A 23,594-nucleotide genomic window follows, 5' to 3' on the forward strand; every position below is an offset into this window, starting at 1 on the left:
CAGGTAAAAACAGAGAGAGAGGGGAGGGGGAGAGAGGAGTGAGGAAAGAGGAGAGGAGAGGAGTGGGGAGAGAGGGCAGAGAGGGGATTGGGGAGAGTGGAGAGGAGTGGGGAGAGAAAAGGGGAGAGGAGAGAGCAGAGGGAGAGGAGAGGAGGGTAGAAAGGACTAAGGGATTACCATGGTCAGCCATCTTGGTCTCCTGGGTTGTGGTTGGCTCCAGTCTGGGTCCAGTTGCCAGTGGTAATCATAGAGAACTGGCATGGTGTGGTTTGGCTGCTGGCAAAGGAAATGGCACGTAGACATACAAACACTGCCACACACACATATATGCATATGCAGACATCACACAAACACAGATAAATACACACACACGCACGCACACACACACACACACACTGGGGACAGCTGGTATCACTAATCAACTTGTGTTGGGGAGAGGAAACGAGCAGACCTAATTAAGTCAACACACACCCAATACTGCTGCCACTACTGGAATACACACACACACGCGCACACACACACACACACACACACACACACACACACACACACACACACACACACACACACACACACACACAGGGCAGAGTGGCTAGAGAAAAGGAAACTGTGTGTATTTACTCATCCCTATTCACATGTAAAGCTGTTTTTATGGCATATTCTGGACATCCTGCTTTTCTCTCTTTCCCTCTCTCTCTCTTTTATACAAGTTCATTTCCATGTATCACCATTCATCAAAAATCCTGTAATTCTGTCTGTTAGGGGCTGTGAAGAGCTGTGAGGTGCTAGCAGGCTTCTGGCTGTAGATTGGGTTGTGTTCCAAATGGCACCCTATTCCCTATATAGTGCACTACTTTTGACCAGAGCCCTACGGGTCTTGATTAAAGGTAGTCCTCTATATAGGTAATAGGATGCTATTTGGGACCCATTTTGAAGGCGCATGATGACGAACATCTCTTCTCACTCAGAAGTGAATCCTCTCCTCTTCAGAATGCAGCCCCCACTGCTTAGCAACCTCTTAGCAACCGCTTATCACTACTGATATTAAAAGACCCTGCTGCTGGAGCATATAAAAAATGGAATAACATTTTATTGGTCGCATGCACATATTTTGCAGATATTATCGCAGGCGCAGCGAGCTGATTATTTTTTTTTAGCTCCAACAGTGCAATAATACCTAACAATACAAAACAGTAAACACAAATCCCCAAAATATTAAAATAAATAAATTACGAAATGTCAGAACAAGTAATGTCAGATTTCGGAATATAAATATATATACACTGAGTGTACAAAACATGAGCAACACCTGCTCTTTCCATGACTTTGACTGACCAGGTGAATCCAGGTGAAAGCTATGATCCCTTATTGATGTCACCTGTTAAATACACCTCAATCAGTGTAGATGAAGGGGAGGAGACAGGTTAAAGAAGGATGTTTTAACCTTGAGACATGGATGGTGTGTGTGTGTGTCATTCAGAGGGTGAATGGGCAAGACACAATATTTAAGTGCCTATGAACTGGTATGGTAGTAGGTGCTAGGCGCAACGGTTTGAGTGTTTCAACAACTGCAATGCTGCTGGGTTTCTCATGCTTAACAGTTTCCCGTGTGTATCAAGAGTGGTCCACTACCCAAAGGACATCCAGCCAACTTGACACAACTGCGGGAAGCATTTGAGTCAACATGGGACAGGATCCCTGTGGAACACTTTCAACACCTTGTACAGTCCATGTCCTGCTGAGTTGAGGCTGTTCTGAGGGTAAAGGCAAGCGGTGCAACTCAACATTAAGGAATTTCCTAATGTGTTGCACACTCAGTGTATATATGTATATATTTACAGTTGAAATCGGAAGTTTACATACACCTTAGCCAAATACATTTAAACTCAGTTTTTCACAATTCCTGACCTTTAATCCTAGTAAATATTCTCTGTTTTAGGTCAGTTAGGATCACCACTTTATTTTAAGAATGTGAAATGTCAGAATAATAGTAGAGAGAATTATTTATTTCAGCTTTTATTTATTTCATCACATTCCCAGTGGTTCAGAAGTTTACATACACTCAAATAGTATTTGTTAACATTGCCTTTAAATTGTTTAATTTGAGTCAAACGTTTCAGGTAGCCTTCCACAAGCTTCCCACAATAAGTTGGGTGAATTTTGGCCCATTCCTCCTGACAGAGTTGCTGTAACTGAGTCAGGTTTGTAGGCCTCCTTGCTCGCACGTGCTTTTTCAGTTCTGCCCACAAATTTTCTATAGGATTGAGGTCAGGGCTTTGTGATGGCCACTCCAGTACCTTGAATTTGTTGCCCTTAAGCCATTTTGCCACAACCTTATGCTTGGGGTCATTGTCCATTTGGAAGACGCATTTGCAACCAAGCTTTAACTTCCTGACTGATGTCTTGAGATGTTGCTTCAATATATCCACATAATTTTCCCTCTGATGATGCCATCTATTTTGTGAAGTGCACCAGTCCCTCCTGCAGCAAAGCACCCCCACAACATGATGCTGCCACCCCCGTGCTTCATGGTTGGGATGGTGTTCTTCTTCTTGCAAGCCTCCCCCTTTTCCTCCAAACATGATGATGGTCATTATGGCCAAACAGTTCTATTTTTGTTTCATCAGACCAGAAGACATTTCTCCACAAGGTACGATCTTTGTCTCCATGTGCAGTTGCAAACTGTAGTCTGGCTTTTTTATGGCGGTTTTGGAGCAGTGGCTTCTTCCTTGCTGAGCAGCCTTTCAGGTTATGTCGATATAGGACTCGTTTACTGTAGATATAGATACTTTTGTACCTGCTTCCTCCAGCATCTTCACAAGTTCCTTTGCTGTTGTTCTGGGATTGATTTGCACTTTTCGCACCAAAGTACGTTCATCTCTAGGAGACAGAACGTGTCTCCTTCCTGAGCGGTATGACGTCTGCGTGGTCCCATGGTGTTTATACTTTCATACTATTGTTTGTACAGATGAACGTGGTACCTTCAGGCATTTGGAAATTGCTCCCAAGGATGAACCAGACTTGTGGAGGTCTACAAAAAATTTTCTGAGGTCTTGGCTGATTTCTTTTGATTTTCCCATGATGTCAAGCAAAGAGGCACTGAGTTTGAAGGTAGGCCTTGAAATAAATTCACAGGTACACCTCCAATTGACTCAAATGATGTCAATTAGCCTATCAGAAGCTTCTAAAGCCATGACATAATTTTCGGGAATTTTCCAAGCTGTTTAAAGGCACAGTCAACTTAGTGTATGTAAACTTCTGACCCACTGGAATTGTGATACAGTGAATTATAAGTGAAATAATCCGTCTGTAAACAACTGGTGGAAAAATGACTTGTGTCGTGCACAAAGTAGATGTCCTAACCGACTTGCCAAAACTATAGTTTGTAACAAGAAATTTGTGGAGTGGTTGAAAAACGAGTTTTGATGACTCCAACCTAAGTGTATCTAAACTTCCGTATTCAACTGTATATATAGTACCAGTCAAAAGTTTGGACACACCTACTCATTCCAGGCTTTTTCTTTATTTTAATTATTTTCTACATTGTAGAACAATAGTGAAGACATCAAAACTATGAAATAACACATATGGAATCATGTAGTAACCCAAAAAGTATTAAACAAATCAAAATATGTTTTATATTTGCGATTCTTCAAAGTAGCCACCCTTTGCCTTGATGACAGCGTTGCACACTCTTGGCATTCTCTTAACCAGATTCACCTGGAATGCTTTTCCAACAGTCTTGAAGGAGTTCCCACACATTTGTTGGCTGCTTCTCCTTCCCTCTACAGTCCAACTCATCCCAAACCATCTCAATTGGGTTGAGGTCGGGTATTTGTGGCAGCCAGGTCATTGGTCAAATTTATTTTGTGTAATTTCCTTCCTTCTTAATGCATTGGAGCCAATCAGTTGTGTTGTGACAAGGTATTTGTTTTTAAGCTTTATTTAATTCACAATGACAGCCTAGGAACAGTGGGTTAACTGCCTTGTTCAGCGGCAGAAGGACATATTTGTACCTTGTCAGTTCGGGGACTCGATCTAGCAACCTTTGGTTACTGGCCAAATGCTCTAACCACTAGGCTACCTGCCGCCCCAGGTAGGGGTGGTAACAGAAGATAGCCCTATTTGGTAAAATACCAAGTCCATATTATGGCAAGAACAGCTCTAATAAGCAATGAGAAACAACAGTCCATCATTACTTTAAGACACGAAGGTCAGTCAATCCACAACTTTTGACTGGTACTTTATATGTATATATTGGTGTGTATAGACAGAATGGACAGTATGTCAATTGAAATGGTGTGTACAGTAGTAATATAGGATGAACCTTGACAAGAATACAGTATATTCATACGAAGTGGGTAAAACAGTATATAAACATAATTAAAGTGACCTGTGTTCAATGACTATGTATATAGGGCAGCAGTCTCTAAGGTGCAAGGTAGAGTACCGGGTGGTACCCGGCTAGTAACAGTGACTAAGTTCAGTGCAGGGTACTGGGCGGAGGCCAGCTAATGGTGACTATTTAACAGTGGCCTGGAGACAGAAGCTGTTTATCAGTATCTCAGTCCCAGCTTTGATGCGGTTACAGATGGTGCAATTGCCGTACCAGGCTGTGATACAGCCTGACAGGATGCTCTCATTGGTGCATCTGTAGAGGTTTGTGAGGGACTTAGGAGCCAAGCCGAATGTCTTCTGCCTCCTGAGGTTGACGATGCTGTTATGCCTTCTTCACGACACTGTCTGTGTGAAGGGACCATTTCAGGTTGTCTTTGATGTGCACAAGGAACTTGAAGCTGTTCACCTTCTCCAATGCGGCCTGCCAATGCAGATGGGGATGTGCCTTCTCTCCTGTCTTCTGAAGTTCACGATCAGCTCCTTCATTTTGTTGATGTTGGAGGAGAGATTATTTTCCTGGCACAACTCTGCCAGGGCTCTCACATCCTCCCTATAGGCTGTCTCGTTGTTGTTAATCAAGCCTACAACTGTTGTGTTGTCTGCAAACTTGATGATTGAATTGGAGATGTGCGTTGCCCCGCAGTAATGGGTGAACAGGGAGTCCAGGAGGGAGCTGAGCACTCACCCTTGTGGGGCCCCCGTGTTAAGGGTCAGCATGGCGCAAGTATTGTTGCCTACCTTCACTAACCTGGGGGCGGCCCATCAGGATGTTCAGGACCCAGTTGCACAAAGAGGGATTCAGACCCAGGGCCCCGATCTTAGTGATAAGCTTGGAGGGCACTATGATGTTGAATGCTGAGTTGTAGTCAATGAACAGCATTCTTCCACATGGAGTAGTGTGCAGTGCCATGGCGATAACGTAATCCGTGATCTGTTGGGGCGGTATGCAAACTGAAGTGGGTCTAGGGTGGCCGGTAAGGTGGAGGTGATATGATCATTGACTAGTCTCTCAAAGCACTTCATGATGACAGAAGTGAGTGTAGTTCAGCTACCTTCACTTTCTTGGGTACAAGAACAATGGTGGACATGTTGAAGCAAGTGGGGACAGCAGACTGGGATAGGGATTGATTGAATATGTCCGTAAACACTCTAGCAAGCGGGTCTGCGCATGCTCTGAGGACTTGGCATGGGATGGCCTCTGGCTCACCAGCCTTGCGAGGGTTAACACGTTTAAATGTTTTACTCACGTCTGCCACGGAGAACGAGAACTCACAGGCCTTGTGAGTGGCGGTGGCCCGCGTCGGCGTTTCTGTGTTTTCCGCGAAGCAGGGACACGCACATTTACACACACACACATACACACATACAAAAACCAATACTCACTCTCTCTCTCTCTCTCTCTCTCTCTCTCTCTCTCACATTAAGTTTAGTATTTCTGGGCTCAGTACTGATTAGGTATGTGTGAAGCATCAGTCAGCAGTCAGCAGTCCGCAGTCATCAGTCAGCAGGGCTGGGGATGCTGTTAGGACAGGACAGGGACAGGAGAAGACTAAAGTACAGCAACAGAATATTAACAGGCTGAAAGACTAAGTGTGTCCCAAATGGCTCCCTATTCCCTATGTAAAGTCCATAGGACCTGGTCAAAAGTAGTGCACTACATGTGCCATTTAACTGCCATTCTCTCAAAGTTCTATCGGACTAGTATTCCACAGGCTGGTGGAGAGAGCAAGACGTTGTTTGTCATTTTTATATCGGGCTGAACTGTGAAATGAAAGGACTTCAATCTGTACCTGTATTACTGGCATTAGTATCAATGTGTAGCATATAGTAGATGGACCTTAGAAGCACACACACACACAAATACACACACACACAGAATCTCTTTGTCTCTCTCTCTCTCTCTCTCTCTCTCTCTCTCTGTGTCAATTCAATTTCAATGTAAGGGCTTTATTGGCATGAAACATATGTTTACATTGCCAAAACACGTGAAGTAGATTATAAACAACAGTAAAAAGGTACTGTAAACATTGCACTCTGAAAAGTTCCAAAATAATACATTCATTACAAATTTCATATTATGTGCAAATAGTTAAAGTACAAAATGGAATATAAATCAAATTAAATATGGGTTGTATTTACAATGGTGTTTGTTCTTCACTGGTTGCCCTTTTCTTGTGGTAACAGGTCACAAATCCTACTGCTGTGATGGCACACTGTAGTATTTCAACCAATAGATATGGGAGTTTATCAAAATTGGATTTGTTTTTTAATTCTTTGTGGATCTTTGTAATCTGAGGGAAATATGTGTCTCTAATATGGTCATACATTTGGCAGGAGGGTTAGGAAGTACAGCTCAGTTTCCACCTCATTTTGTGGGCAGTGATCACATAGCCTGTCTTCTCTTGAGAGCCATGTCTGCCTACGGCAGCCTTTCTCAATAGCAAGGCTATGCTCACTGAGTCTGTACATAGTCAAAGCTTTCTTTAAGTTTGGGTCAGTCACAGTGGTCAGGTATTCTGCCTGCTCTGTTTTTTTGTTAATTCTTTCCAATGTGTTAAATAATTACTATACCAGTCAAAAGTTTGGACACACCTACTCATTCAAGGGTTTTTCTTTATTTTGACTATTTTATACATTGTAGAATAATAGTGAATACTTCAAAACTATGAAATAACACATATAGAATCACATGGTAAGCAAAACAAATTTTAAAATAGGAAGGCTATTTCCACCGGTCTAATGACCATTGCTCGTGATTCATGGCCAAAGCAAGTCCCTTCTTCTTATTGGTGTCCTTTAGTAGTGGTTTCTTTGCAGCAATTCAACCATGAAGGCCTGATTCACACAGTCTCCTCTGAACAGTTGATGTTGAGATGTGTCTGTTACTGAAGCATTTATTTATTTGGGTTTAAATAGTTAAAACCTTCCGGCGCCGACAGAGATGGCCGCTTCGCTTCTCGTTCCTAGGCAACTATGCAGTATTTAGTTTTTTAGATACACAGATGATAGGATAGAGGGATAGATACAGAGAGGATAGGAGGATATGATAGAGGGTAATATACATAGTGGATAGGATAGAAGGATATATACATAGATGATAGGATAGAGGGATATGTACATAGTGGATAGGATAGAGGGATATATACATAGAGGATAGGATAGAGGGATAGATACAGAGAGGATAGGAGGATATGATAGAGGGTAATATACATAGTGGATAGGATAGAGGGATATATACATAGAGGATAGGATAGAGGGATAGATACAGAGAGGATAGGAGGATATGATAGAGGGTAATATACATAGATGATAGGATAGAAGGATATATACATAGATGATAGGATAGAGGGATATGTACATAGTGGATAGGATAGAGGGATATATACATAGAGGATAGGATAGAGGGTAATATACATAGTGGATAGGGTAGAGGGATATATACATAGAGGATAGGATAGAGGGATAGATACAGAGAGGGTAGGATAGAGGGATATATACATAGATGATAGGATAGAGGGATAGATAACACTTCCAGCGCCGACAGAGATGGCCGCCTCGCTTCGCGTTCCTAGGAAACTATGCAGTATTTAGTTTTTTTACGTGTTATTTCTTACATTGGTACCCCAGGTAATCTTAGGTTTCATTACATACAGTCGGGAGGAACTACTGAATATAAGAGCAACACCAACTCACCATCATTACGACCAGGAATACGACTTTCCCGAAGCGGATCCTGTATTTTGCCTTCCACCCAGGACAATGGATCGGATCCCAGCCGGCGAACCAACGTCGCCATAAAGGGGAAAACGAAGCGGTCTTCTGGTCAGGCTCCGGAGACGGGCACATCGCACACCACTCCCTAGCATACTACTTGCCAATGACCAATCTCTTGACAACAAGGTTGATGAAATCCGATCAAGGGTAGCATTCCAGAGGGACATCAGAGACTGTAACATTCTTTGCATCACGGAAACATGGCTCACTCGAGACACGCTATCGGAGTCGGTACAGCCAGCTGGTTTCTTCACACATCGCGACGACAGAAACAAGCATCTTTCTGGTAAGAAGAAGGGTGGGGGGGTATGCCTTATGATTAACGAGACGTGGTGTGATCATAACAACATACAGGAACTCAAGTCCTTCTGTTCACCTGACTTAGAATTCCTCACAATCAAATGTCGACCGCATTATCTACCAAGAGAATTCTCTTCAATTATAATCACAGCCGTATATATCCCCCCCCAAGCAGACACATTGATGGCCCTGAACAAACTTTATTTGACTCTATGTAAACTGGAAACCACATATCCTGAGGTTGCATTCATTGTAGCTGGGGATTGTAACAAGGCTAATCTGAAAGCAAGACTCCCTAAATTCTTTCAGCATATCGATTGTGCAACCAGGGCTGGTAAAACCCTGGATCATTGTTATTCTAACTTCCGCGACGCATATAAGGCCCTCCCCTGCCCTCCTTTCGGAAAAGCTGACCACGACTCCATTTTGTTGCTCCCAGCCTATAGACAGAGACTAAAACAGGAAGCTCCCGCACTCAGGTCTGTTCAACGCTGCTCCGACCAATCTTATTCCATGCTTCAAGACTGCTTCGATCACGTGGATTGGGATATGTTCCGCATTGCGTCCAACAACAACATTGACGAATACGCTGATTCGGTGAGCGAGTTCATTAGCAAGTGCATCGGCGATGTCGTACCCACAGCAACTGTTAAAACATTCCCAAAGCGGAAACCGTCGATTGATGGCAGCATTCGCGCAAAACTGAAAGCGCAAACCACTGCTTTTAACCAGGGCAAGGTGACCGGAAACATGACCGAATACAAACAGTGTAGCTATTCCCTCCGCAAGGCAATCAAACAAGCTAAGCGTCAGTATAGAGACAAAGTAGAGTCGCAATTCAATGGCTCAGACACAAGAGGTATGTGGCAGGGTCTACAGTCAATCACGGATAACAAAAAGAAAACAAAAAGAAAAGCAGAAGATCAGGATGTCTTGCTCCCAGACAGACTAAATAACTTCTTTGTTCGCTTTGAGGACAATACAGTGCCACTGACACGGTCCGCTACCAAAACCTGTGGACTCTCCTTCACTGCAGCCGATGTGAGTAAACATTTAAATATGTTAACCCTCGCAAGGCTGCAGGCCCAGACGGCATCCCCAGCCACATCCTCATAGCAACCTCAGGAGGCTGAAGAAATTTGGCTTGTCACCAAAAGCACTCACAAACTTTTACAGAAGCACAATCAAGGTCATCCTGTCGGGCTGTATCACCGCCTGGTACGGCAACTGCTCCGCCCACAACCGTAAGGCTCTCCAGAGGGTAGTGAGGTCTGCACAACGCATCACCGGGGGCAAACTACCTGCCCTCCAGGACACCTACACCACCCGATGTCAAAGGAAGGCCATATAGATCATCAAGGACAACAACCACCCGAGCCACTGCCTGTTCACCCTGCTATCATCCAGAAGGCGAGGTCAGTACAGGTGCATCAAAGCAGGGACCTCGAGACTGAAAAACTGCTTATATCTCATTGCCATCAGACTGTTAAACAGCCACCACTAACATTGAGTGGCTGCTGCCAACACACTGACTCAACTCCAGCCACTTTAATAATGGAAAATTTATGTAAAAAATGTATTACTAGTCACTTTAAACAATGCCACTTAATATAATGTTTACATACCCTACATTACTCATCTCATATGTATATACTGTACTCGATACCATCTACTGCATCTTGCCTATGTCGTTCTATACCATCACTCATTCATATATCTTTATGTACATATTCTTCATTCCTTTACACTTGTGTGTATAAGGTAGTTGTGGAATGGTTAGATTACTCGTTGGGTATTACTGCATTGTCGGAACTAGAAGCACAAGTATTTCGCTACACTCGCATTAACATCTGCTAACCATGTGTATGTGACAAATGCAATTTGATTTGTTTTGATCTGAGGTGCAGTGAACTCTAATGAACTTATCCTCTACAGCAGAGGTAACTCTAGGTCTTCTTTACCGGTGGCGGTCCTCATGAGAGCCAGTTTCATCATAGTGCTTGATGGGTTTTTGTGACTGCACTTGTTCTTGAAATGTTCTGTATTGTAAGGGTTTTTTTGTGGTGAAGGAGAGGCGGACCAAAACGCAGCGTGGTTATATTGATTCATGTTTAATAAAAAAAGATAAACACGAACACTACAAAACAATAAACGTGGGAAAACAAAAACAGCCCTATCTGGTGCAAACACAGAGACAGGAACAATCACCCACAAACACACAGTGAAACCCAGGCTACCTAAGTATGATTCTCAATCAGAGACAACTAATGACACCTGCCTCTGGTTGAGAACCATACTAGGCCGAAACATAGAAATACCCAAATCATAGAAAATCAAACCTAGACTGCCCACCCCAACTCACGCCCTGACCATACTAAATAATGACAAAACAAAGGAAATAAAGGTCAGAACGTGACACATATTGACATACCTTTTTGTCTTAAAGTAGTGATGGACTGTCATTTCTCTTTACTTATTTGAACTGTTCCTGCCATAATATGAACTTGGTATTTTACCAAATAGGGCTATATTTCTTATACCCTTACCTTGTCACAACAGAAATGATTGACTCAATAGAAAAAAAAGTGAACTTTTAACAAGGCACACATGTTAATTCAAATGCATTCCAGGTGACTACCTCATGAAGCTGGTTGAGAGAATGTTAAGAGTGTGCAAAGCTGTCATCAAGGCAAAGGGTGACTACTCTGAAAAATTACAAATATAAAATATATTTTCATTTGTTGCCATTTTTTGTTTACTATATCATTCCATATGTGTTATTTTATAGTTTTGAAGTCTTCACTATTTTTCTACCATGTCGAAAATAGTAAAAATAAAGACAAGTCCTTGAATAAGTAAGTGTGTCCAAACTCTTAACTGGTACTGTATCTTTGTGTTTTCTCATGATTTGGTTGGGTCTAATTGTGCTGCTGTCCTGGGGCTCTGTAGGGTCTGTTTGTGTTTGTGAACAGAGCCCCAGGACCAGCTTGCTTAGGGGACTCTTCTCCAGGTTTATTTCTCTGTAGATTGATGGCTTTGTTATGGAAGGTTTGGGAATCGCTTCCTTTTAGGGACTTGAGTTCTGGATTTTGATAATTAGCGTGTATCAGCCATATTCTGCTCTGCATACATTATTTGGTGTTTGACATTGTACACAGAGGATGTTTTTGCAGAATTCTGCATGCAGAGTCTCAATTTGGAGTTTGTCCCATTTTGTGAATTATAGGTTGGTGAACGGACCCCAGACCTCACAACTGTAAAGAGCAATGGGTTCTATAACTGATTCAAGTATTTTTAGGCAGATCCTAATTGGTATGTCGAATTTTATGTTCCTTTTGATGGCATAGAAGTCCCTTGCCTTGTCTCACAAATCATTCACAGCTTTGTGGAAGTTACCTGTGGCGCTGATGTTTAGGCCAAGGTATGTATAGTTTTTTTGTGCTCTAGGGCAACAGTGTCTAGATGGAATTTGTATTTGTGGTCCTGGTGACTGGACCTTTTTTGGAACACCATTATTTTGGTCTTACTGAGATTTACTGTCAGGGCCCAGGTCTGACAGAATCTGTGCAGAAGATCTAGGTGCTGCTGTAGGGCCTCCTTGATTGGGGGCAGAAGCAACAGATCATCAGCAAACAATAGACATTTGACTTCGGATTCTATATGGTGAGGCCTGGTGTTGCAGACTGTTCTAGTGTTGGGCTTAACCTGCATCCCTGTCTCACCCCACCCCTTCGGAAAGAAATGTGTGTGTTTTTTGCCAATTCTAACCGCACACTTGTTTGTGTACATGGATTTTATAATATAATTTGTTTTTCCCCAAACACCACTTTCTATCAATTTGTAGAGCAAACCCTCATGCCAAATTGAGTCAGAAGCATTTTGAAATCAACAAAACATGAGAATACTTTGCCTTTGTTTTGGTTTGTTTGTTTGTCGATTAGGGTGTGCAGGTTGAATACATGGTGTGTTTACGGCAATTTGGTAAAAAGCCAATTTGACATTTGCTCAATACATTGTTTTCACTGAGGAAATGTACGAGTCTGCTGTTAATGATAATGCAGAGGATTTTCCCAGGTTGCTGTTGATGCATATCCCACAGTAGTTATCGGTGTCAAATTTGTCTCCACTTTTGTGGATTGGGGTGATCAGTCCTTGGTCCCAAATATTGGGGAATATGCCAGAACTAAAGATGATGTTAAAGAGTTTAAAAATAGCCAATTGGAATTTGTTGTCTGTATATTTTATCATTTCATTGAGGATACCATGAACACCACAGGCCTTTTTGGGTTGTAGGGTTTTTATTTGGTCCTGTAGTTCATTCAATGTAATTGGAGAATCCAGTGGGTTCTGGCAGCCTTTAATAGTTGATTATAAGATTTGTATTTGATCATGTATATGTTTTTGCTGTTTGTTCTATGTTATACAGCCAAAAAGATTGGAGAAGTGGTTTACCCATACATCTCCATTTTGGATAGATAACTCTTCCTGTTGTTATTTGTTTAGTGTTTTCCAATTTTCCCAGAAGTGGTCTGTCCCTCTCTCGCGCTCTTTCTCTCTCGCACTCTCTCTCACTCTCTCTGTCTCACACAAACACACACACACACACACACACACACACACACACACACACACACACACACACACACACACACACACACACACACACACACACACACACACACACACACACACACACACACACACACACACACACACACACACACACAATAACAGTAGAGTGCAGTAGCGAGGATGTCTATTACTCTCTCTAATTCAGTCCTTTATTGAGCTACTGTTGATTAAAACTCTGTTAGAGATGGGGAGCATTCTTTCTCACACACACTCAGTTTACTCTCAGATACAGTATCTACAGCCAGTCACAGTTCCTTTAGAAACTCCATATTAAGCGGATATTCAAATTAGATGTAGGGTTTATTAAGCCCTCTCTCCTCCTTCCTGCAAAAATGAAATGGTAGGAAGGAATTGGAATGTACAGATGGTGGAACGCCTCATTCTAATCTACCCTAAAGATCAGTATTTGATTTATGTCGATTATAGGATTTTTCATTTTGCGCTTTTATGATGGGCCTAGTAATTTTACTGTAATCTTAAATCCTAGATTAGTTGAACTTTTGGTATTATCATAGTGAAATGTCATGTTTACTTACATTAATTGGTAAAATTCTCAAATTCAATAGGCAGGCTTTCCTGTATAAAAAACAAGTGATATTTTATAGGTCTGAGAGAGAGAGGGAGAGAGAGAGAGAGAGAGAGAGAGAGAGAGAGAGAGACAGAGAGAGAGAGAGAGGGAGATGAGATTATCAGAGGTGGAACAAATGTTCTTACAGGAGGTTAAGTGTTCTTGTTCGTGATTCATACTACAGTGAGATAGATTACTGGCTGTCTAACCTCTCATCCATCCTCCTCATACCCTCCTCCCATCCTTCCCTCCTCCCCTCTTCTTCCCCTTCCTCTTCCTCCTTACCAACCTCCTTCCCTCCTCCAGCTCTCCTCCGTCCCTCCCTAACTCATAGACATCTCCTACCCTCTAGTCCTGTGGATGGTGGTGTGACTTTATGAAACTCCCATGAGTATTGATCCTGATGATGGAGCTGATCGAGGTGATTGGGAGGTCAATTCCGACAGTTGCTGATTCTAAAGTTTATGATGTATTAATGTAGGTAGGTATGTTTTACTGGTTAGGATTTAGTAGTTTTGTGATGTGATTTATTTATGATTCACTTTATCTCTATCTTGCCCTCTCTCTCTCTCTCTCTTGCTCTTTTTCACACGCATACACACACTCGCACACACACACACACACACACACTCGCACACTCGCACACACACACACACACACACATGCACACGCACACACACACACACACACACACACACGCACACGCACACGCACACACACACACAGACACACACAGACACACAGAGAGACTATGTAGTTGTTCATATCTAAAAGGCTCTTGACTTTACTAACATTTAATATCTTCTGAAAAACCATAGCCCCCTCAGCCGGTTAGTGTAGTAAGCATGCAGGAATATAGGTTTTTACGGTGACCGTATTACCGCCGCACCGGCGGTCACAGTAATTAGGCTTCTCCAAGCTCTGATGCTGCTGATGGTCTAGGTAGCCTACCGAACCTGCTAACTGCCTGGCACTCAGGACTCTATTGTCCCTCTAATCACTCTGACATCAATGCAAATGTATTCTACAACGAATTCAAACACTTGATCTAATCATGAGAGCCCATGAGCTCCTGCTGCGTCACATTTATATAGGCTTGGCAATTGCGTGAGAAAACAGAGTGATGGCCTCTATTAACTTTCCTAATATTAAGCACATTGCTTCTCTTTATAACAGGAGTACCTGGCTGGCGTGAAAATGAACCACGTGAATAGCATCCTCCGTTCGCTTTTTAAGTGAATAGATGACATGCGGATATTTTTCCGCTGCCCCTTTAGTATATGTGTCACAGTCTGCTCGTTATGGCGCACACCTGCCACCATCGTTACTCGCACCTGCGCATCATCAGACACACCTGGACTCCATCACCTCCCTGATTACCTTCCCTTTATATCTCTCTCCCTTTGGTTCCTTCCCTTTATATCTCTCTCCCTTTGGTTCCTTCTCTTTATATCTCTCTCCCTTTGGTTCCTTCCCTTTATATGTCTCTCCCTTTGGTTCCTTCTCTTTATATCTCTCTCCCTTTGGTTCCTTCCCTTTATATCTCTCTCCCTTTGGTTCCTTCCCTTTATATCTCTCTCCCTTTGGTTCCTTCTCTTTATATCTCTCCCTTTGGTTCCTTCCCTTTATATGTCTCTCCCTTTGGTTCCTTCTCTTTATATCTCTCTCCCTTTGGTTCCTTCTCTTTATATCTCTCTCCCTTTGGTTCCTTCCCTTTATATCTCTCCCTTTGGTTCCTTCCCTTTATATCTCTCCCTTTGGTTCCTTCCCTTTATATGTCTCTCCCTTTGGTTCCTTCCCATTATATCTCTCTCCCTTTGGTTCCTTCTCTTTATCTCTCTCTCCCTTTGGTTCCTTCCCTTTATATCTCTCCCTTTGGTTCCTTCCCTTTATATCTCTCCCTTTGGTTCCTTCCCTTTATATGTCTCTCCCTTTGGTTCCTTCCCATTATATCTCTCTCCCTTTGGTTCCTTCCCTTTATCTCTCTCTCCCTTTGGTTCCTTTCATTTATATCTCTCTCCCTTTGGTTCCTTCCCCAGGCGTTATTGTTTCTGTTCCAGTGTCATGTCTGTGCGTTGTTCGTGTTTTCTTGTTCGGTATTATGTTAACGTTTATTTATTAAAGCATTCACTCCCTGAACTTGCTTCCCGACTCTCAGCGCACACGTTACAATATGTAAAGACAAGATTAAATCAAGAATAGTCTGATGGGTGACAATGTTAACCTATCACTTGTGAATGATACATTATTACTTGTGAATGATACATTATTACTTGTGAATGATATATTATCACTTGTGAATACTAATTTGTTCTTAACTGACTTGCCTATATAAATAATAGTTAAATATATATATATATATATATTATCACTTGTGAATGATATGGTATCACTTGTGAATAGTACATTATCACTTGTGAATAGTACATTATCACTTGTGAATGATGCCCAGTTAAAGGCTAACAGTGAATTATTTATTTTTGTGACTTTTTCTAATCATAGTGGCACATCTCCTATATGTTTTGATAAGGTTTGTATCACAACTAAAGTGGCCAAATAACTTCTTAAAATAAAGCACAGTAAACCACTTTACAATGGGTATAGAGCCTAACTGTGTGCATTGCTGCTGCACTTATAATGTGAAGAAATAGCTTATCAATGTGAATGTGAATGTTCTCATCTGTTGCATCAGGCTAATTGCTTAAGCAGTTTTTGTGTTTTTAGTGGTTGCATTCATTTGGGATCTAGCGCATCCCACAACTGTGGGGGATAGTAGGTTGACATAGGCTAGGGCTTTTGCTGTTCGGTAGACCTACTCATGTTGTTGGATGACAAAAAGTAAATGTGGACAGTTCATCCAATATGTTAAATATGTGCCTTGGAATTGGATAAGAACGCGCGCAGTTGTGTCCCCAATGTGTCTGTCTTCTCTTGTAGCCTTTCACGGAGAGCCATGTGAGTGAGGCATGTTTCAGCACGCAGCCGGGAGAAGGGCACAACAGCCACTGGCCGCAAAAGGCCTGGATTTATTTAGGGGGCATTACAGTCACGCAAAGTGGATGCAGCCGGAAAATTAGAGGCATTAAGTGCTTGTCAAATTGTGAATGAGAGACTGATGGAGTGTGTGCAGCCTTCACAAGGCACAAATCAGAGCTCATGCCTTACATACAACTTTTTTCAAATCATCATTAGAGTGGCATCATGCAGCTTTAGAGTGTATTTCAAATCAAAACATACAGCCCAACGTTTGTATCACAGGTAAAGTTGCATAAATAACTTTTAATGAAGCATATAGGAGGACCTGTTTCTTTGTTAACCATTCAACACAGAACAGCTGCATGTGTTCACTCCCTCAAATCGTTTGGAGAAAACATCCTTTATATATTATTCAGGTATGTTCATACTATTCTTCATACTATAAAATCCTAGAAAAATAATGCCACGTAATTCTAAGCAAATCTTGTCTGCTAAATGAAACTCGTGTAGCCCACAGGCATATGGCATAGCCAGATCAGGGCCTAACATTTACATTTTACATTTAGTCATTTAGCAGACGCTCTTATCCAGAGTGACTTACAGTTAGTGCATTCATTTTAAAGTAGCTAGGTGGGTCAACCACATTATACAGGCATATGAAGTACATTTTTCCTCAATAACGCAGCTATCAGTAGAGTCAGAGCTAGAAGGGGTTGGTCAAGTGCAAGTGCTGGTTAAGTGTTATTTTTTTACATATAATATTTTGGGGGGTGGGGGGGTCGTAGTGATGAGGAGGATTGATACTGAGGTAGGGGTTCAGATGTTTTTCGGAAGATGGGTAGGGACTCTGTTGTCCTAGCTTCGGGGGGAAGATGGTTCCAACATTGGCGTGTCAGGACAGAGAAGAGCTTGGACTGGGCTGAACGGGAGCTGCCCTCTCGTAGGGGTGGGAGGGCCAAGAGACATGAGGTGGCAGAACGGGTCGGTTCCTCTTGCTGTTCCATAGGTAAGCAGTGGATGAGCTTCAACGGGAAGCCGGTGGAGTGTGAGAAGGAGCGAGGTGACATGAGAGAACTTGGGAAAGTTGAAAACCAGGCAGGCTACTGCTTTGTGGATAAGTTTCAGGTGTTTGATGGTACAACCAGGGAGCTCAGCCAACAGCGAGTTGCAGTAGTCCAGACAGGAGAGGACAAATGCCTGGATTAGGACCTGCGCCACTTCCTGTGTGAGGCAGGGTCATACTCTACAGATGTTGTAGAGCATGAACCTGGAGGATCGGGTCACTGCGTTGATGTTTGCAAAGAACGACATGGTGTTGTCTAGGATCACGCCAAAGTTCATTGTACTCTGGGAGGGGGACACTGTGGAGTTGTCAACTGTGATGGAGAGGTCTTTGAGCGGGCAGGCCTTTGCTGGGAGATAGAGCAGCTCTGTCTTGTCAAGGTTGAGCTTGAGGTGGTGGACCAACATGCCAAGCACGCAGAGATGCTTGTCACTACCTGAGTGTCAGAAGGGGGGAAGGAGAAAAGTAGTTGATTGTCATCCGCATAGGAATGATAGGAGAGACCATGTGGAGAAATGACGGAGCAGAGTGAGAGGGCCTAGAATCAAGCCCTGGGAGACACCAGTAGTGAGAGTATGTGGTGCAGACAAAGATCCTCTCCACGTCACCTGGTAGGAGCGGCCTGCCAGGTAAAATGCAATCCAAGTGTGTGCATACCCTGAGACCCAGCCCTGAAAGGGTGGAGAGGATGAAAGAGGTCAGGGCATAGGGTAGTTCTGTGTGAGTGAGACCAGTGGAATCAATAGGCTGAGTGAATGAGTAGCAGACGTCGTCAACCAAAGTGGTTGACAAAGTAGTCCGCAGAGAGGGAGGAGGGAGGGGAAGGGGGTGGAGGATTTAGTAGGGAGGAGAAGGTGGAAAAGAGTTTCCTATGATTAGAGGCAGAAGCTTGACATCTAGAGGGATAGAAAGTGGCTTTAGCAGCAGATACAGAGAAGGTAGAGAAAAGGGGATGAAAGGATGATAGGTCCTCTGGATGTTTAGTTTTCCTCTATTGTGGCTCAGCTGCCCACAGCCCTGTTCTCTAAGCTCATAATGAGTCACTGAGCCACAGAGCAGGAGGGGAGGACCGAGCCGGCTGGCAGGTAAGGGGACAGGGCAAGTCATAGGATGCATAAAGGGAGGAGAGTAGGGTCGAAGAGGCAGAATAGAGTGAAGGGAGAGAGAGTGAAGATTGCGATGGCAATTAACAAGGACAACACACAGTCTTTCTATCATTTTATCATTTTTTGTGTGCAAATGAACTCAAGTTTATGGACAATGTCAAATGTCATTTAGCAAAGCACCTGAGTGAACAGGGTGTACAATTACGCAGGTACTCTCCCGAAACAGACGACGCAAACAACTGGATTCGTTATCCCTTTCATGCCCTGCCTCCAGTCCACTTGCCGATATCTGAACAAGAGAGCCTCATCGAAATTGCAACAAGCGGTTCTGTGAAAATTTAATTTAATCAGAAGTCACTGCCAGATTTCTGGATAGGGCTGCGCTCAGAGTATCCTGCCTTGGAAAATTGCGCTGTTAAGACATGGATGCCCTTTGCAACCAAGTACCTATGTGAGAGTGGATTCTCTGCCCTCACTAGCATGAAAACCAAATACAGGCACAGACTGTGTGTGGGAAATGATTTAAGACTGAGACTCTCTCCAATACAACCCAACATTGCAGAGTTACATGTATGTGCATCCTTTCAAGCACACCCTTCTCATTAACCTGTGGTGAGTTATTCACAATTTTCGATGAACAAATAAAGTTTTATATGTAAGATGATTAAATAAAGAGAAACATTATTGATCATTATTATGTTAGTATTTGTGCCCTGTTCCTATAAGAGCTCTTTGTCACTTCCCACGAGCCGGGTTGTGACAAAAACTCACACGTGCTAGGCTTATAATGATGGAAAAAACAACATTTGAGAGTAAACCCTGGTGCAAACCCTGGTACTAGAGGGGGTACGCAGCTGGAGGTTGAATGTTTGAAGGGGTACGAGACTATAAAACGTTTGGAAACCACTGGTGAAGGCTGTATTGCATGGGTTTATTATATATATGTTTTATGTGGATGTTCCAAATGTCTGCATCAGTGTCTTGTAGGCTGTATGTGTGGAAGCCAGGAGATGATACACGTGTTTATGTTAATTAACGGTCAATTACCGTGAGACCGGCAGTTATTTGCTTGACAATCACCGGCTAACAAAATGTCATGACCTCCACAGCCCTACGCAGGACTAATCCAGGTCTGAATCCTACTTAAGGCTTAAAGGGGTCAGAGAAGACTAAATTATGTCAACTGTTATTCCTCTGTAATAATTGAAGATGTGATCTTCTCATTGTTTTGTATGCCTGTACTGACATTTCACTGTCTGACATAATCTCTTTCTCATCTCCCTCTTTTCTCAATCTCTCCAGTCTCCCATTTGCCCAGTCTCTCCAGTCTCCCATTTGCCCAGTCTCTCCAGTCTCCCATTTGCCCAGTTTCTCCAGTCTCCCATTTGCCGTGGTCAACCTCTCTCTTCACTTATTTTTCCTTCTCTCTGTCCAAATCATTGTATTAAATGGAAACAGCAAAAAGAGAGGGAGAAGGGGAGGGAAAGAAAGAAAGAAAGAAAGAAAGAAAGAAAGAAAGAATGAATTAATTAATTAATTAATTAATTAATTAATTAATTAATTAATTAATTAATTAATTAATTAATTAATGAATGAATGAATGAAAGAAAGAAAGAAAGAAATAATTAAAAAAAGAGATGGAGAGAAAGAAAGAAAGAAAGAATGATATATACAGTAGAGAGAGAAAGAGAGAATGATATAGATTATCCACACTTCATTGTACATCTGTGGTGTGTTTTCTGTCTGGGGGTCTATCATAAAGAACCTGGCAGGCCTACAGTAGCAGGACCACAGTTTGTCCACTGTCTCTCCAGTGGCATGCTTGTTTCTGGGGGCCAGTGGGTCAAGCTGTCTCCTCAGATGGGAGGCGAGCTGTGCTTACACCCCCAGGAAACACCCTGGCTGGGGCCTACCGGGCCAACAGACGGCAAGCAGAGAGAGACACACTCACAGAGACTGTTCACACACATACTTCATGAGGTTTTCTTCTCTGAGGACAATCAGCTGCTGGTCTGTTCTGTTTCTCCTGCGGCTGCTTTTATCGGTGGGTTTTCTACTGTATAAGAGTTTCCTCTGGCTAGAGAATAGAGGAATAGAGAATAAAGGAATAGAGAATAGAGGAATAGAGAATAGAGGAATATAGAATAGAGGAATAGAGAATAGAAGAATGGGGAATAGAGGAATAGAGAATAGAGGAATATAGAATAGAGGAACAGAGAATAGAGAATTGAGGAATAGAGAATAGAGAATAGAGGAACAGAGAATAGAGCATATAGGAATAGAGAATATAGGAATAGAGGAACAGAATAGAGAAATAGAGGAATAGAAGAATAAAGGAACAGAGAATAGAGCATAGAGGAATAGAGAATAGAGGAATAGAGAATAGAGGAACAGAATAGAGAAATAGAGGAATAGAGCATAGAGGAATAGAGAATAGAGGAATAGAGAATAGAGGAACAGAATAGAGAAATAGAGGAATAGAGAATAGAGGAACAGAATAGAGCATATAGGAATAGAGAATAGAGGAATAGAGAATAGAGGAATAGAGAATATAGGAACAGAATAGAAGAATAGAGGAACAGAGAATATAGCATAGAGGAACAGAGAATAGAGGAATAGAGAATAGAGAATAGAGGAAAATAATAGAGAAATAGAGGAATAGAAGAATAGAGGAACAGAGAATAGAGGAATAGAGAATAGAGAATAGAGGAACAGAATAGAGAAATAGAGGAATAGAGAAACAGAGAATAGAGAATAGAAGAGAAGGAGCGTGAAAGAGAGAAAATGAGAGACTGAGACAGAGACTGCAGGGGATGGGAAAGAGAAGGTGGGGAAAGAGAAAGTGGGAGAAAGGTTCAGAGGGATAATTCCAGCCTTGGTCTGCTCTGTTCATACTCTTATGTTTAAATATGCATGTTAAAGCTTAGCTTATTCAATTACCATCACTATGAGTTCTGTCAGTGTTCTCAGAGTGATCTCTCTCTCTCTCTCTCTCTCTCTCTCTCTCTCTCTCTCTCTCTCTCTCTCTCTCTCTCTCTCTCTCTCTCTCTCTCTCTCTCTCTCTCTCTCTCTCTCTCTCTCTCTCTCTCTCTCTCTCTCTCTCTCTCTCTCTCTCTCTCTCTCTCTCTCTCTCTCTCTCTCTTCGCAGCGTTGAATGAGCCCACAATAGATTACGGCTTCCAGAGGTTACAGAAAGTCATCCCCAGACATCCAGGAGACCAGGAGAGACTGCCTAAGGTCAGCACACACACATACACACATTCACACTCATACCCACCACACACATGCACATACACACACACACGCACAAAGAAAGGAAGGAAGAGGAGTGGGAGGAGAGCAGGGGGAGGAGAGGGGGAGAGAAAGAGTAGGGAAGTAGAGGGGGAGAAGGGGGATGGGAGGTATACAGGCGTCCATCATGGTTCAGTCAGTCAGCTGAGGAGTCAGTGGATCGAAGAACTGTCCAGCTGAGTGTTCTTACTGAAGCTTGATTGGTCGTCCAACACTGAAAGACAGCAGGGGAGGGTAGAGAGAACAGGTGTAGGAGGTTAAGAGAGAAATCACCTCTCCCTCACTCTGGGTCATGTCTGGTGGTGAGGTCTGTGGAACAAATCAGCACTCATACCCTGAGATACTTGATACGTATGGCCCCTGATCTTTAGACTAACAACCTCCTGTATCTCCTCCCCTCCACTCTCTCTCCCTCCCCCCTCTGTTTCCCTCCTCCAATAAATGAACAGCGGTAGATAGGTACACTCTTAGAAAAAAGTGTTCTATCTAGAACCTAAAATTGTTCTTCGACTGTCCCCATAGGAGAATCCTTTGGAGAACCCTTTTTGGTTCCAGGTAGAACTCTTTTTGGTTCCATGTAGGATTCCCAGAGGGTTCTACATGGAACCCAAAAGGGTTATGCGTGGAACCAAAAAGGGGTTACCCCTGGAACCAAAAAAGGGTTATGCTATGGGAACAGCCAGAACCCCTTTGGAACCCTTTTTTCTAAGAGCGTAGGTCGGTCGTTAGGTAGGTAGGTAGGTAGGTAGGTAGGTAGGTACCAGTCAAAGGTTTGGACACCTACTCATTCAAGGGTTTTTCTTTATTTTTACTGTTTTCTACATTGTAAAATAATAGTGAAGACATCACAACTATGAAATAACACATATGGAATCATGTAGTAACCGACTGCACTTGAAAAAACTTTCAAAGTTCTTGAAATGTTCCGTATTGACTGACCATCATGTTTAAAGTAATGATGGACTGTCATTTCTCTTTGCTTATTTGAGTTGTTATTGCCATAATATGGACTTGGTCTTTTAAAAAGACTCTTTTAAAATCTTCTGTATACCACCCATACCTTGTCCCAACACAACTGATTGGCTCAAATTCATTAAGAAGGAAAGAAATTCCACAAATGAAATTTTAACAAGGCACACCTGTTAACTGAAATGCATTCCAGGTGACTACCTCATGAAGCTGGTTGAGAGAATGCCAAGAGTGTGCAAAGCTGTCATCAAGGCAATTTTATTTTTTTATTTTTTTGTCTAACACTTTTTTTGATTACTACATGATTCATATGTTATTTCAGTTTTGATGTCTTCTACAATGTAGAATATCCCTCGAATGAGTAGGTGTGTCCAAAATGTTGACTGGTACTGTAAATAGATACATTAGTAGCAGTCAGGTCTGGTTGTTCATTTCACCTCTATTGATTCTTTATTGAGCTAATAACAATGTGTTGTTGACCACACTTCTCTTAACAACTGGAATCAATCCTTACAGA

The 23,594-nt window shown here is 42.5% G+C and overlaps 1 protein-coding gene across 2 annotated transcripts in view; it reads left to right on the forward strand.

Moving 5' to 3' along the window:
* Window positions 1-23,594, forward strand: part of LOC139366060 (transcription factor COE1-A-like) — a 106,786-nt gene that overhangs the window by 56,797 nt on the left and 26,395 nt on the right. For both annotated transcript variants that reach the window (XM_071103147.1, XM_071103148.1), the window contains exon 11: window positions 21,966-22,054. In XM_071103147.1, coding sequence (XP_070959248.1) covers window positions 21,966-22,054 — 89 coding nt within the window. The remainder of the gene's footprint in view (window positions 1-21,965; window positions 22,055-23,594) is intronic.

The sequence above is a fragment of the Oncorhynchus clarkii genome, chromosome 14, assembly GCF_045791955.1.
Source record: "Oncorhynchus clarkii lewisi isolate Uvic-CL-2024 chromosome 14, UVic_Ocla_1.0, whole genome shotgun sequence".
Lineage (NCBI taxonomy): Eukaryota > Metazoa > Chordata > Actinopteri > Salmoniformes > Salmonidae > Oncorhynchus > Oncorhynchus clarkii.